Raw genomic sequence first — 15,754 nt, 5'->3', positions numbered from 1 at the left:
TCCAGGTGGTAGCTTCTCTCTCTGGGGGTAAAGGGGAAGTAGGTAGGTAGTGAATAGGAGTGGCTCATTAGTTATGGGTGGATCTGGGGGCTAGTGGTGGGAGCTGAGGACCTAAGGCTAGGGAAATGCTAACACTCAGTACCACATAAACAGAAAAATCCAGAAGGGGCGCTGTGGCTCATGTGATAGAGTGTTAGCCTTGAGCAAAAGAAGCTCAGGACAGTGCCAAGGCCCAGAGTTCAAGTCCCAGGACTGGAAAAAAAAAAAAGATAAAAATCTGATTGTGAGAACAGAGGAGGGAGACCAGAGAAGAAGGAGCTTCATTTGTCCAAGGAGTGATGATGGAGGCCAAGAATGGGTGATCACGGTACACAATCTGGGGAAATTTAGGAACTCTTCAGTTTTGTTTCTGATATTTTGTTTTTAGATAGCATCTCGCTGTATATTTCAGGAAGACCTCAACCTTGAGATCTTCCTGTCTTAGCCTCTCAAGTACTGGAATTATAGTCATAAACCCCCAAACTTGGTCTGACCTCTGGTTTTGATAGGGAGGAGGAGGAATTGAGACACAAGATTGGATAAGGGGAAAGAGGCAATTTGTGTTTGGAGTGCTTGGTGGACAGTCCCAAGGATGAGATCTAAGCAACAGGAGTTTTTATAATCCACATGTGGCTCTGTAATAGGGAGGTCAGATCTAGCCACTGCCATCATTGGCTATTGAGGGGTGTCAGATTGACTCCATCTCAAATTAGCTAAAGAGCAGAAGCTGACTCCATCTTCATTAAGATCTCCCCCACCCTATCCAGGAAAATTCCCCTTCTTTGTGATAAGATTATGTAAACTGCTTGACCACCAGAGTTGAGGAACGTTCAAGGTTAAACCTGTGCCCTCCCATGAGTAGACGTATCTGCCTGCATCATGTGAGCCCCGCCAAATCCTTGTGCCGATTCTAACTAAAATGATAGGTTGATTCAAACAGTTTCTATGAGGCAGATTGTAACTCCATTGGCCACCTGCGTGCTGGCATGCTCTGTAAGTGTTGTCACCTCATTGGCCACCTGCACGTGGCAGGCTTGACCATGTGGTATTAGCCTTTATAACATGACCTCAAGCGTAGCCTGGAGTGCGTGGTCCCAGCTCCTGAGTCTGGGCCGTGACCTGGCTGGTTAGTATACATTTTACTTCCCCAATAAATCCATCTTTTTACTTGAGACTGTCTCTGAGTGGTGGATGAATAGGGGATTCCCCCCTCAGACCCCATTACATTGCAGTCCCCTCCCTTGAGGGACCCCATTATAGCTCTATGTTTTTCATTATGGATCATTGATCAATTTTTGTTGTTGGTGGTGGTCATAGGGCTTGAACTCAGAGCATGTGCATGGTCCCTGAGCTTTCTTTGCTCAAGGCTAGCTCTCTACCACTCTGAGCCACGGTTCCACATCTGGTATTTAGGTGGTTCACTGGAGGCCAGAGTCTCATGGATTTTCCTGCCTAGGGTTGGCTTTGAACTGTGATGGTCAGATTTCAGGCTCCTGAGTAGCTAGGATTATAGGCACGAGCCACCAATGCTCAGCATGATCAAATATTTAAACAGACACAGTCCTTGATCTCATGTGTCTGATACTTTGTTGACAGGAGGAAGAAATTGATGAAACTGATCAACAGATCAAGCAAATAACATACACTTTACGTATCTAATGTAATAGGTGTATTTTATATTCAAATAGCAGCTTCTATATCTTAAATATATTACAAAAGTTAAATACATGTCAGGTATCTATTGCTCATGCCTGTAATCCTTGTTACTCAGGAGGCTGAGATCTGAGATTGCAGTTCAAAGCCAGACCAGGCAGGAAAGTTTGTTAAAAACTCTTATCTCTAACTAACCACCAAAAAAGCCAGAAGTAGGGGTGTAGCTCAAAGGGTAGAGTACCAACCTTGTGTGAAAAAGCTAAAGGACAGCATCCAGGCCTTGGGTTCAAGGCTCAGTACTAGCCCAAAATAGTAATAGTAATAATAACAATAAAATTAAATATGTATGTACTTCAAGCAGTGATAAACTATACAGAAGAGGGGTTGAAACAGGGAGGGGGAAAGCTTATGTTTTGGAGTGTCTGGTATAAGGATTTATATTAGATTGATTTTCTTTTCTTTTTCTTTTGCGGACCCTGGGCTTGAACTCAGGGCCTGGGCACTATCCCTGAGCAACTTTTGCTCAAGGCTAGCACTCTACCACTTGAGCCACAGTGCCATTCGGCTTTTTTCTGTGATTAACTAGAGTCTTGTATACTTTCCTGCCTGGGCTGGCTTCGAACCGCTATCCTCAGATCTCAGCCTCCTGAGTAGCTAGGATGACAGGCTTGAGGTACTGGTGCCCGGCTTGTTTTGTGTTTTTCCTTTATGGTACTGGGTACATATTTGCCACTGAGTATTTGTTAAAGACTTTATGGCAAAAAAAAAAAATGGATGTGTTTAAGAAAACAATCCACATATTCTTAAACCGCCAAGGGTGGATTTCTTCCTTGTTTGCGAAGGAATAAACTATGAATCAGAAGAGTATCCTTGTGAGAAATCACAACCCTGCCAAGAAATTCCAGGCTCAGAGACACCCAGAAGTGACCATCTGTGGGATGGAGGGACGAGGCCTGGGCCCCGTACTGACCTGTGACGTCACCGGGACATTGGGCAGAGTAACATCACCTGGACGTAGTTCCTTTTCCCTTCCTAGACAGGTTCTCCGGTAATAGTGAAAGGACCGAATCAAGCCTCCTATTGGCTACAAGCTCCGTCAATCCACTTCCATCCTCCAGTCTTTCGCCCCGCCTTCCAGAGACTGTTCCTGATAGGCCGTAGAGGTTGTCATTTCAAAAAGGTCCGCATTCCTTCCGCCTTTCTCCAGTAGCCAGAGACAGAAGAGGGTGGATGCCAGGAGGCACCGTCCCCCGCGGAGCCCGGCTTCCACCTCTGATTGGCTACACTGGGTGCCGGTCGCTATTCCATCTGTTGCTAATTGGTCAGTAGACCGCCGCTCTGCACGGCATCGGCTCCGCCCCCGTCGAGTGTTTGTGGTGGGGCTGCGGAGTCGCCGATCCCGCCGGAAGCGCCAGGACAATGGGGACCCGGGACGACGAGTACGACTACCTATTCAAAGGTAAGACTAGTGGGACACGGACGGGTGAGGGCGCGGCGGTGAAGCGGCTGGAGGATGGACCTAGGCTGCGCCCAGGGATACTAGGCCTAGGCTGAAGCCCGGGTCTTGGGATCTGGAGAGTTCGGCAGCCGGGGATGCCGAGGCAGGCCTGGTTCGTTCATTTTCGGGCCTGGGAACCGAGCGATAAAGAGAACCAGAGGCTCCGGAGAGGCTCGGGGGCCCCGGATGCGGCGGGGCGGGGTCGGAGCCCTTAGGGGGTGGGGCCTGGAGCGGTGGGCGAGGCTGTTGGGGGAGGGGCCGCAGGAGAGGGTGGAGCAACTCGTGGATTTGGCGGGCCGGGCTAGGCAGAAAGCGGTATTTGGGATGGGGGCGGGACCGTTAGGGGCGGAACCAGGACGTGGTGGGTGTGTCCAATAGATGGGTTGGGGTTGGACCGACGGGGGCGGGGCTTACTTCGCCAGTTCTGATTGGTGGTAGCCTGCAGGGGGCGGGTCCTGGTAAGGGAAGGGCAGATAAGAAGGGAAGGCTGATAAGAGGGGCCGGGCCTGCTGAGGTGGGAAATGGTAGGTTGTGGAGCTTCAGAATGGGTGGAGAGGTGCTTGTGTGTGTAGCACTAATTCTAACTCTTAAGCTGTTGATGGCATTGACTCAGTGCTTTTCTGAGCCTTTTATAATCACGGTCGCATTTAAATTTTTTCTGCCACTCTGGAATCCATATTATCCGGCTTCTCTTTATTTTTTTTTTTCCCACACTAGGGATCGGAAGCTTGATGTGATGTAATCCCAGCACTCAGGAGATCAAGGCAGGAGGATTGCTAGTTTAATGTCAGTCTGGACTACGTAATGAGACCATGTGTTAGAAATAAGGGACACTGAGGACACAGACATTTGTAAGGGTTGGAGCAGGGTTGAACCATTGGCCAGCTGTGGGTATTACCACTTAGAGGGTGAACCTTGGGAAATTTGAAGCCTGAATCTGGGATTTGGCATTGTTAGGCCTCCCTTTAACTCCTGCAGTGTTGTCCCAGACCACACCGAACCTTTCCCCTACTTGGGGAAGCCATTGCCTTGGGATCTTGGCTGGGATCTTGGCCTGCCAGGCAGTCCTGCTTGTTGAGGCTCTGTGTCACTTCAGTGCTGAATTAATTGCTCACCTGGGCGGGTGGAGGGCTTATTGGCTTCTTGCCTTCTTTTGCCACACTAAGCTTTGGCTTGGGCCTCTGCTGTCCATGTTGGGCTTTCTGGCTGATAATCATAGCACTTGAGAGCTAACTCCTGAGACCCCAAAGGGCACCTATGAGGTGCTGCCTACTATGTAAGAATCCACTACTGTAGGCATTTTTTCACATTGGGAGAATTCAGCCTTGCCTGGGAGTATGTCCTGTGCCCCAAACCAGTCTGATCTGAACTGATCCTCATGTCTGTGGTGGTATCCAGTGTTGTGGAGAATAGAATGGGTACCCAAGTGACAAAAATACTTCTAGGCAGAGGGACAGAGAGTGCCTGCAAACATCACATAGTGCCCTGGGCTAATCAGGGGACTGCATTTAGGCTGTGAAGTCCACAGGTGTCAGGCCCCAGGCTTCCCCCAAAGGTGGGGGGAATCTTGGAAGGGCTTTGGAAATTGGAGATGGGAAAGTCTTTCAAGTGGCTCATCCAGGACAGACTCATCCTACTCAGCCCACCCTGAGGCCTCTGCTTCTGATCCTGGTTATCTACATGTGACACTGCCCATGCAGTAGGCCTTCTCTCCTCCCCTCAGTTGCTGAATGCAGGCCTCTGGTCATTCCCCACTTGTTATTTTCAACCTTTTGTTGTTATAAATAACTCAGCTCTTGAGTGTTTGCCTGAGCCCTCTTTTTGCCCTTTGGGTTATTTCCTTGATGTGTGTTCCCAGAAGTACAGTTACTGGGTCAGGGGCAACAGAGCAGTGATGAGTTCCAAGGACTTGTCTCCAGAGCCTGCTTCCTGGAAACAGATCAGTCTCTTGCAGCAGCTGGCATGGGGGGGAGGCGCTACCTGCCCCACTGCCTTCCCCGTTGGCCTCCTTTCCCTGAGCTGAGCAGGTGCCTCAATGACCTGGAGCCAGTTGGTAGCCAGGCCTAACCCACAAGGTCAGTGTTTCCTGAAGTGGTCATCCCAGGGCCCTGTTCACCACCTACAGCTTGTCTAAGGACATTTGCTCTTCTTCTCTTTCACTATTTGTCCTTTTCACGTACTTGGGTTTTCACTCCATTCGGGAAAGGGAGCTTTGTGTATCTCTGGAAAATTAAAAAAGGGAAGAAGGAGCCAAGCCAGCTCTGTTCCTCATCTACCTCTTTTGGTCACTTTCCTCTAGCATGAGAGCCACACCCCTTTGCTTGGGACACTGGCTTCTGGGTGTTCTGTCATCCTCCTCCTTCCCCCACCCCCCAGCTCTACTGCCTTCTGTTTCCGGCAGCTGCATTACATATTGGCTTCCTTGACCACAGAGGTCAAGGCCAGGGCCGACTGGTCCCTAGAGTGGAGAAATGGGTGGCCACATGCTCTTTGTTTTTCTCCCCAACATTCTTCTCCTCCCCAGGAGTGAGGTTGTTTATTTGTACCCATTTATAGATCCTTACATTTATCCTCCTGCCAACCTTGGGCTCTGTCCCTGGGGTCCCCTAACTTCTCTGATAAACACTGGCTTGGGAGGTCCCCAGTGGGAGCAGTTGCATTCTCAAGAGCTACAAAGGCCCTCCCAGACTCCTTCTGGCCAATCAGTGCCCACTTGGCCTTCATAGGTCATAGAGGAAAGGTGGCTTTGATAACCCCAGGACCTGTTTTTTGGCTTGTCCCCACTCCTACCTGAGGAGAGACAGACAGATGCTGACATTGGTGGCTGCTCCTCAGGGAGCAGGCCAGCCCCAGTTCCCACCTCTCCTGAGTGGTCCTGAGGTAGTCCCATCCCTCCAACCTGGACAAGGTGACAAAATGGGGTTTTCACTGGCCTCATTATTTTGGGACCCAAACATACTGTCTTCTTCCATAGAATGAGGGCCCTGCTGGTACCCCTACTCAACCCCTCTCCTCAAGAGTAGCTAGGATGGTGTAAGATAAGGACGGTGTAACACAAGAAATGTACATACTGCCCTACTATGTAACTGTACCCCTTTTGCACAACACCTTGTCAAAAAAATGTTGTTTAATAAATAAAAAAGAGTAGCTAGGGCAAAAATGCTGTCAAGTCTTGGTGCCTGGGGCCTGCATAGTGAGGGCCCACCTCCTGGAGGCAGCCCCGTGGGCCTCTCCCCCATGTCCACTTGAAACATCAAGATCTGGGGCGTTCCACATTGTCACAGGGTTTATCAGAGCATCCAGGGCTTCTGAGAGCTGCCAGTTTTTTGTTTTTGCCAACTAGGTTTGCCTGCTCTGCCCGCCAAGTAGCATGTCCAAGGGGACCATTTCCTGTCCAGCAAAGCCACTAACTTCTTTGGAAATGTTGAGGGCTGTGTCCTCAGGGGCCCTTTATTTTCCCAGGACAACAGATCATTTGTGCTTGTGACAATGACATTCTCATGCCCAGCCCCTGATCCTACCCACCATTCTGCATCAGGCTTCCTGTGCCAGGGACAGGCAAGCAGTCCTTCCTGCATTCACCTGGGCAGATCTCCCTACTGCAGCCTCCATGGTTATTACTTGGATGATGTCTCCAGCGCTGCAGTGGGCATAGTGCTATTTGTACTGGTCTCTCAGCCAGACCTGTGGGGGGCAGGCCTATTCCTAGGTGCTTGAAGCAATGACTGCTGGGGCTAAGGGGATGTGAGGCTACACAGCTGGGAAGGAGCAAGTGATTGGGAGCCTTCTACTTTTGGGCAGGGACTAAGTTTCCTGTTCCATTCCTACCCACATGCAAATGAGAAGCAAAAGCTTGGAAGGAAATGATGGGGCAATGGCATGGCTGGTGGTGCCACAGTCTGTCCATTGTGGCTCTGTGTGGCTTAGGAGCCCATGTAGCCCCCAGCAGCATGGCTTAGAGTCCTTGGCTCTCAACTGTGGGCCCGTGTTCAGCTCTACCTCTTTCCATCTTTCTCCAAACTTGGCATTTTTGTACTGGGCACCCACAGAGTCATGAGAGGATGCCACTTCTGTTGTCACATGTCTTGTTGACTAGGCCATGTGAGTCTACAAGGAGAAGTGAGGTCTGAGCCAAGGCATCTCAGTAGGAGTTTTGAAGTGTGAGTAGGAGTTTGCCTAGTCTTCTAGAGCAGCATATCCAGGTAGTAGGAGTTGGAAAAGTGGGCAGACTGGGGTGCCTGGAGTCTCAGTGTCTCCATGTGGCAGAACTGAGACCCATGATTCTCATAGGATGGGTTTGGACATAGTGGTGAGAATGTGAGTTGGCAGGGAAAGGACTCAAACCAGAAGCCTGGGTTCAAATTATGCCTGGGCTGCTTCTCAGCCAGGTGGCTGACTCCCCCTGTTGTCTTGCGCACAGTGTGCCTTGGTCTCCTCATTCCCCATCTTAGCCTCAGTTTCCTCCACTGTAAAATGGGCCACATGAGCTGGTTGCTGGTGTCTCCTATAATCCTAAGTACTCAAGAGGCTGAGATCTGAGGATTGTGGTTCAAAGCCAGCTGGTCAATAAAGTCCATGAGACTCTTACCTCCAGTTAACCACCAAAAAGCAGGGAATGGAGCTGTGGCCCAAAGTGATAGAGCACTAGCCTTGAGCACAAAAGCTTGGGGACAGGGCCCAGGCCTAGAGTTCAAGCCCTAGGACCAACCAAAAAAAGTGGCAGTGTGGGGTGTGTGTGTGTGTGTATGTGTCTACAGGAGGCTTGTGTGACATAGTGTACTAGTGTGCTAGGGACTTTCTCAACATCCTTTTTGTTCTCAGCCTTTCTCTTCTTGGGGGCTATAGCAGCCAGCCTGATGGTAGTGGGTCAGGTTGGGGTGGGGGGCTTCCCCAGGGCACAGGTCAGATGAGGTAGGTCTGGAGACTACACCAGCCTCTTTGGTAATTGCTTATGCATTTGTCAGTGTTCACTCTGTGCACCAGGGCCTGGAGAAAATGAGTGTCAGGACTGTGTGATCTTCCTAGAATGTCTAGGCACAGGAGGTAGGGACACTGAAGACAGAGGGTCTTCTAAGGGCTTGGGAATCCAGAAAGGAGAAAAGTTCAAGGATTTTGCAGCACAGATGGGGAGAGAATGTGATCTTTACTGGGTGTGGTGGTGCACGCCTGAAATCCCAGCACTCAGGCAGGTCAAGGCCAGCCCTGGCTACATAACAAAACTCTGTCTCAGAAAATAAGTAAAAGAATGTGTTTTTTTTTTTTTTTCTCCTGTAAGCTCAGCAGTGTGGGGAGGTCTTGTGGAGGGCTCTATCTCCCTGTGGGACAGGATTCTGATTCTGTGTCAACCAAGGCTAGCCAGCTGGCCTCAACTCCTCTCTGAGGGCTGTGCCACACCCTGCCCTTCACCCAACTCCACAGGGCCAGTGAGCTCAGCCTGGCTCTGTGGTCCAGCCAGGACACAGGGAGCCTGATCCAGGGTAGTCATTCCCTTGGGCTCCTCAGGCCCCAGATGGCCAGGTCTGCAGCCCTGTGGCTCTCCTGAGTAGACTCATTCTCATGTGCTAGGGCCTAAGGCTCACACTTGGGGGACCCTGTGGTTTCTGGCTGGGGTTTCTGGTTAGCCGCCTATTGCCTGTTACATCTGTACTGCATGCACGTGAGCACAGAAGCACGTGTACCTAAACACGTGCACACACACACACACACACACACACACACACACACACACACACACACACGGGCCCTAGGGCAGTGCTTCCACAGTGGAGGTAGTAGGACCAGTCTGTGTCTGCTGTGTTCTGAGGGCTTTTGATTCCCATGTCCACCCCCCCCCCACACACACACTGCCTTGCATACCTGGTATCTAGTAGGTCAGACCCAATGTCCTAGGGAGCTGTTACCCACAATCCTTTATTTCCCTTCCAGCTATGTTGCCCTGGCACCCCTTCTGGGTATGGGTTTGTATCTCCATGAGAGCTCCAGTTGCAAGCAGGGGTGCCGGGGGCTGAGTAAAAACCCTTTCCTCGGGCTGGGGATATAGCCTAGTGGCAAGAGTGCCTGCCTCGGATACACAAGGCCCTAGGTTCGATTCCCCAGCACCACATATGCAGAAAACGGCCAGAAGCGGCGCTGTGGCTCAAGTGGCAGAGTGCTAGCCTTGAGTGGGAAGAAGCCAGGGACAGTGCTCAGGCCCTGAGTCCAAGGCCCAGGACTGGCCAAAAAACAAACAAACAAACAAACAAACAAAAAAACCCTTTCCTCAGTTAGGGATGCCTGCTCTCAGGTGGGGCAATGGCAGCCATGTGTACTGACATATGAATCCTCTGAAGATACACATGTGGAAAGCTGCACAGCCCTCCCCCTCCTCAAGGACTTAGCCAGAGCATGCTGTGGCTCAGAAGGGCAGTCCTGATGCCAGGGCAAGGGTGGTAAAGGTGGGTTTGCCTGCCACAGCTGGAGGGGGAAAGCCTGGAAAGGGGCGTATAGACAGAGGTGTGGCTTTTCATTGCCTATCACTTGAAGCATCAAACACAGGCCTTCCTTCCAAGGTAATAACCCTACAGGATGTTGACTCTCCCAAACCATCATAGCAGTGATGACATTCGTGTCCCAACCCATATGTTCTCCATTCTTTCTCCTAAGATGACCCCTTATTGCCTCCCTGATCACACAGAAGGTATGGGAAAGGTAGCCCAAAGAAGTGAAGCCCCTTACCCAAGGTCAGTCAGCCGTGGAGCTTTTGCTAGCCTTTCTCAGCTGCCAGGGTCCCCCATTTTGAGGATTAGAGACTGACTGGGAGACATGTGGTATCTGCATGAGCAGTTTCTAGAAGCTTCTGCATGTGTGCTGGGTATCTGAGTGTGACAGCATCCAGGCAGCTCTGGCTGCCACCTCTAGGTGGTGCCTAGGGAGCCACTGTGGGTGGACATGGGGCCTGTGGGCATTGTCAGGGCCTGACCTACCTCCTCTCCCCCAGTGGTGCTCATCGGGGACTCAGGAGTGGGCAAAAGCAACCTGCTGTCCCGCTTCACCCGCAACGAGTTCAACCTGGAGAGCAAGAGCACCATAGGTGTGGAATTCGCCACACGCAGCATCCAGGTGGACGGCAAGACCATCAAGGCACAGATCTGGGACACAGCGGGTCAGGAGCGCTACCGGGCCATCACCTCTGCGTGCGTGTCCACCAGGGCCTGGAGACAGCAGGGCTGGGGGGGAGGGTGCGTGGGCCTTCGGGGATGAGTAGAAATTGGGCAGGAGAAGGGGGTGGCCCCAGATACCAGGGAATGGAGAGGAGTGGCATCCTCAATGGTGCCCAGGGACCCTTGTGTGGCCCTGGGGTATGAGTATACAACAGGGTCCTATCTTGGACCCTCCTGTTGCCACCCCAGACGTGCCCACTTAGCATAGCACTGCCTGACTACCCACCTTCCACTTACTCACCAAGCCATGCCATGTCATGCCCATAGCCATGCCATAGCTACATCCGACCTCCCACTTGGGCCACACACCCACCCCCTCCAGCGCCCCCCCCCCCCCCGAGGCTCCTCTTCCATTCCACTTACCCTACTTGCTAACCCCTGAGTACCTTCGCAGTAGGCTGGTCACCTCCCCATCTCTGTCTCCCCTTGAAAGGCTGTAAATTTACCCCCCTTGTTGGTGATCCAGGCCTGGCCCTGCAATGTGGGCATGAGAATTTTGGTTCAGCGGTATTTTTCTTGCCTAACTGCTTTCCTTCTCTCTGTTTGTTAATGGCTTTGTGATGTTTTCTACTCCAGGCTCCAAACTCCCTTATCAAGCCCCTACATACTTGAGCTGAATCTGGGGGGCAGCAAGGGGCCTCAGGACTCGTGACCTGCCTTCAAGGCTGTGGTAGCCAGCCCATGGCTAGGCCCTGTGCCCACTGCCTCCCCAGGTGCTGTGAGGCTGCTGCTGCCCATGGAGCCCAAGGCTCATGTGGTGGCCCTGCTCTGCAGGTACTACCGCGGTGCAGTGGGCGCCCTACTAGTGTATGACATCGCCAAGCACCTGACCTATGAGAATGTGGAGCGCTGGCTGAAGGAGCTGCGCGACCACGCCGACAGCAACATTGTCATCATGCTGGTGGGCAACAAGAGCGACCTGCGCCACCTGCGGGCTGTGCCCACTGATGAGGCCCGCGCCTTTGCAGGTGAGCTGGGGATAGGGGTGTAGCAGGGCTGAGCTTCCATGTAGCCCAACAGGCTTCAGAGAAATATCTGGAAGGCAGATATCTTGAAAAGAGAGCCTCTTGGTCCTCTTGCCTGCTAGCCTGTGGCAGACATGGCCCCAAGGGGTGTGGGAGGCACACCTTCAGCGGCCACCCCCCCCCCCCCCGCCACCTCACTGGGCCAGGGTTTGATCTATTTCAGAAAAGAACAACTTGTCCTTCATTGAGACCTCAGCCTTGGATTCCACCAACGTAGAGGAAGCTTTCAAGAACATTCTCACAGGTGGGCAGTCTGGGCATGGGGTGGAGGCTGGGCATGGGGGATACAGTGCCCCCCCCCCCCCCCGAGCTTTCCCATGTTGTACCTGCTGGCCAGTCTGAAACTCAATGACAAACATGGTGTGCTCCACGGATCAGGCCATATTCTGGCCTTGCTGATGTAGGGGCAGGGACTCCCTTTGCCCAGCTTCCCAGACAGGGTATTCCTGGAGCAGTGGAAAAAACAGACTCAGTTTGGCCACGATCAGATTTGTGCCCTACCCTAGCCCACTTGGGCAGTGGTGGGTGGGACCCCCAGCATCTGGCAGTGATGGGTACTCCCAGGGCACACACAGTGGGGGCACTTCTAGCCTGAGTCCCACAGGGAGCCAGCCTCCCCAGGGCAGGGACCCTTTTTGCTCACCCCACACCCTCTCCATGGCAGAGATCTACCGCATTGTGTCACAAAAGCAAATTGCAGACCGTGCGGCCCACGATGAATCTCCTGGGAACAACGTGGTAGACATCAGCGTGCCACCCACCACCGATGGCCAGAGACCCAACAGGCTGCAGTGCTGCCAGAACCTGTGACCACCCAGCACCTCCACCTAGCGTGCGTGTGTGCGTGCCCTCGCCCTGGCCCACCTCCCTGTCCTCCCTGCCCCTGCCCCTGCGCTCGGGGACTGGCTCGCTCCCACCTTCTAAGTGAGCTCCTCACGCCAGCCAGCCCAGCCCAGGAAGAGCAGGGATCCTGCTTGAAGGAAGAAGCTAGCAGCTCCTGCTTGTGTACCTGGTCTCATGGGGTGCCTGTGAGCATCTTGGTGAAGGAGGAGGTTGGCTGGATGGACCGGGCGGGCCTGAGGCAAGTTGGATGTGCGAATGGAGCCAGCTTCTGTTTTCCATGCCACACTCCAGGGAATGGCACCTCCTTCCTCATTTGGCCAGCTGGCCCTATATCCCTACCCAGACTCTCTTCTGGGCAGCCTGAAGAGCCCAGGCAGCAGGGGCTGGGCAGACACGCCGGGTTCTGCATCCTGCACGCTCAGCCAGCGCCAGCACGGCCTCCAGCGCTCCGGCCTGTGCCATTCTGCTCCCGCCTGTCTGTAGATTTTATGCTGTGAGAGACCCTTCACCCTTCTCTTCCTCCACCCCTTCTTCCCCTTCCTCTTCTCCCTCTCCTTCCCCTCCTTATCCTCTGCACGCAGCGCTCTCCTTTGCCCCCCACCCTGTCTCTGTCTCATCTCCCTCTCTGGTCAGGAAGCTGTTGGCAAGTGAAGCAATATCTCCATGTTTTGTATATACAACTGCTCTTGTAGCCTTTGGTTTTTGTTATTGTAGAGAAACACAGATTCTTTATACACTTTGTAAGATTAATGCCAAACCCCAGCTCTCGATCTCTTATTCTTCCTGTGGTACCTGCACTGTTGCCCCTTACTAAAATGTATGAGCTAACTTCCTGTAGAAAAACCTGCTGCTGCGCCTCTGTCTTCTTTCTCTCCGCCAGGAGGTGCTTGTGAGCCAAGGCACCTCACTCCTGTCTCCCATGGCCAATTGGACCCCCTGGCTCAGCCCATGGCTTTCCCAGCGGGCCTTCCATGTATCACCAGGCACCCACTGCCCCAGGGGCCTAATGAGGGGGGAATGAGACCCTCCCAAAAAAGTCCCTGATGGCAGGGAAGGGAGCGAAGGCTTGGAACATGGGGTACCTCCAGATCTGAACGTCAAGGGCGCCCCCTGGTGGGAAGAGGTGGCCCTGCCCACTGCTCGTTATTCCTGTTTCTGTGCCAGTTTCCTCATGCAGAAGGGCATTGATAACAGCTAAAGTGGGTGGCCCTGGGTTCCTGTCCCTCTTCCCTGTCCAGCTTCTCTCTAGTGCATGCCCACTTGTGCAGGGCTGCCATGATATGAAGATGCTACCTTCCTCTTCCAGGGCCTCATGAACCAGTGGGAGTCCCTTCTCCCCTGAGGACTGCCAGCTGTCCAACCTGGCTGGAGAGGCCACTAAAACTTGAATACCTTGAGGACCACTTCTCTCTTTACTCCAGGCTCTGGCCACCTGGCCTGGAGGGTGGGGAATCCTGGATAACACTATTAAAGAGCTCAGGGCCCGGGAATTGTTTAGATCACGATGGCTAGTGGGCAACTCAAGCCAAGGCTGATGAAAGAGGTGGTGGTGTAGCAGACCCCAGCATGTAGTGAGGCACCTTAGTGCCATGGCCTTGTTTGCATTGATCTTGTGGCCACTGAGGATCTGGGTTTGGGCAGGACTGGATGTGACATGAAATGCACAGGTCTTTGGAAATCTAGTTGGAGCAATGGGGAACTGTAAAAGGTTTCAAACAGTTAAAACAACAAAAACACCAGCCTTGCACCAGTGGCTCACACCTGTAATCCTTCCTGCCCAGGAGGCTGAGATCTGAAGATTGTGGTTTGAAGCCAGCCTAGGCAGGAAAGTCTGTGAGATTCATCTCCAAAGAACCACCAAAAAAGCTGGAAGTGGTGCTGTGGCGCAAGTGGTAGAGCAGTAGCCTTAAGTAAAAGAAGCTGAAGGACAGCCTAGGCCCTGAGTTCAAGCCTTAGGACACACACACACACACACACACACACACACACACACACACACACACACACACACAATGATGAAGGACAGAGAAAGGTTTATTATGTGATGCAGGCACTTCAGCCCCTCTTCAGCCATCATCAAGATACAGACATGGGGGCTGGGGATATAGCCTAGTGGCAAGAGTGCCTGCCTCGGATACACGAGGCCCTAGGTTCGATTCCCCAGCACCACATATACAGAAAACGGCCAGAAGTGGCGCTGTGGCTCAAGTGGCAGAGTGCTAGCCTTGAGCGGGAAGAAGCCAGGGACAGTGCTCAGGCCCTGAGTCCAAGGCCCAGGACTGGCCAAAAAAAAAAAGATACAGACATGAACTCTAGGCATAAACAGAGGAAGAATTAGGGGCAGAAGGCAAAGGTCTGCCTAGTTGGGGAGTCCAGCACTGTCCCTGGGCTTCTTTTGCTCAAAGCTAGCACTCTACCGCTTGAGCCATTTTCTGTTTTTCTGTTTTCTGTTTTCTGACATTTTCTGTTTATTTGGCACTGAGGAATCAAACCCAGGGCTTCATGCATGCTAGGCAAGCACTCTACCGCTAAGCCACATTCTCAGCCCCACTATTTGGTATTTGAAACAGCCAGTCTCCTTTACAAATAAGAAAGACAGGGGCTGGGAATATGGCCTAGTGGCAAGAGTGCTTGCCTCGTATACTTGAGGCCCTGGGTTCGATTCCTCAGCACCACATTTACAGAAAATGGCCAGAAGTGGCACTGTGGCTCAAGTGGCAGAGTGCTAGCCTTGAGCAAAAAAGAAACCAGGGACAGTGCTCAGGCCCTGAGTTCACGGCCTAGGACTGGCCAAAAAAACAAAACAAAACAAAACAAAAACAAATAAGAAAGACAGTGTTTTCCATGGTTACAGAGATGCAGATTTCCAACCCAGAGGTGTATGAAAGCACTAAGCTATAGCATCTTCCCAAGGTGTTCTAAGTGCCTGTTCTGACCCAGCACTCCCAGATTATAGACTGGAAGTTCAAACCTCAGTACTGCTAAAATCCCAGGGATACTGGGGAGAAGTACAACACAGTCATTTCTTGATACTGCAAGAGATTGTTTCCAGGATTTCTCAGTGATTCCAATGTGAGCATGAGATTGTTTCCAGGATTTCTCAGTGATTCCAATGTGAGCATGATAAATATTTTGACATAAAGATGCTATGATAAGTCAGGCACTGGTGACTCATGCCTTTGATCCTAGCTATTTAGGAGGCTAAGGATTGAAGTTTGAAGCTAGCCTGGGCAGAAAAGTCTCTTCGCTTCTTATCTCCAATTAACCACCCCCAAACTGGAAGTGGAGCTGTGGCTCAGAGTGGTAGAGTGCTAGCATTGAGTGCAAGAGCTCAGGGACAGTGCCCAAGTCCTGAGTTCCATCCCCATGACAGACTCCCCCACCCCCAGCTATTCTCTTGAGTACTTGCACACACGTGTGCATACAGTGTTAGGATTTGAATCCTGAGTCTGGTGCATGCTACAAAAGTGCACTCTCATTGAACTGTACATCTGCTT

General features: G+C 52.1%; 1 protein-coding gene and 1 long non-coding RNA gene across 2 annotated transcripts in view; one reads left to right on the top strand and one right to left on the bottom strand.

The window, feature by feature from the left end:
- Positions 1-1,857: 1,857 nt before the first annotated feature.
- The window catches only part of LOC125348676, a 19,904-nt gene continuing 6,007 nt past the window's right edge, over positions 1,858-15,754 (bottom strand). Inside the window, exon 3 of the long non-coding RNA XR_007210402.1 lies at positions 1,858-1,869. This is a non-coding gene — a long non-coding RNA (uncharacterized LOC125348676). The remainder of the gene's footprint in view (positions 1,870-15,754) is intronic.
- Positions 2,994-13,105, top strand: Rab11b (RAB11B, member RAS oncogene family). The gene is made up of 5 exons (XM_048342097.1): positions 2,994-3,151; positions 10,167-10,362; positions 11,164-11,357; positions 11,578-11,658; positions 12,079-13,105. The coding sequence occupies exons 1-5, from the start codon at positions 3,112-3,114 to the stop codon at positions 12,222-12,224; spliced, it is 657 nt and encodes a 218-aa protein (XP_048198054.1). The 5' UTR covers positions 2,994-3,111; the 3' UTR covers positions 12,225-13,105.

The sequence above is a fragment of the Perognathus longimembris genome, chromosome 3, assembly GCF_023159225.1.
Source record: "Perognathus longimembris pacificus isolate PPM17 chromosome 3, ASM2315922v1, whole genome shotgun sequence".
Taxonomy (NCBI): domain Eukaryota; kingdom Metazoa; phylum Chordata; class Mammalia; order Rodentia; family Heteromyidae; genus Perognathus; species Perognathus longimembris.
This window is presented reverse-complemented; position numbering and strand designations above follow the sequence as displayed.

Bases quoted from the DNA above. Each gene is read 5' to 3' on its own strand.
- Rab11b (XM_048342097.1), top strand. From the start codon at position 3,112: ATGGGGACCCGGGACGACGAGTACGACTACCTATTCAAAG. The intron at 11,358-11,577 runs GTGAGCTGGGGA...GATCTATTTCAG, and splicing joins TGAGGCCCGCGCCTTTGCAG to AAAAGAACAACTTGTCCTTC. The intron at 11,659-12,078 runs GTGGGCAGTCTG...TCTCCATGGCAG, and splicing joins TTTCAAGAACATTCTCACAG to AGATCTACCGCATTGTGTCA.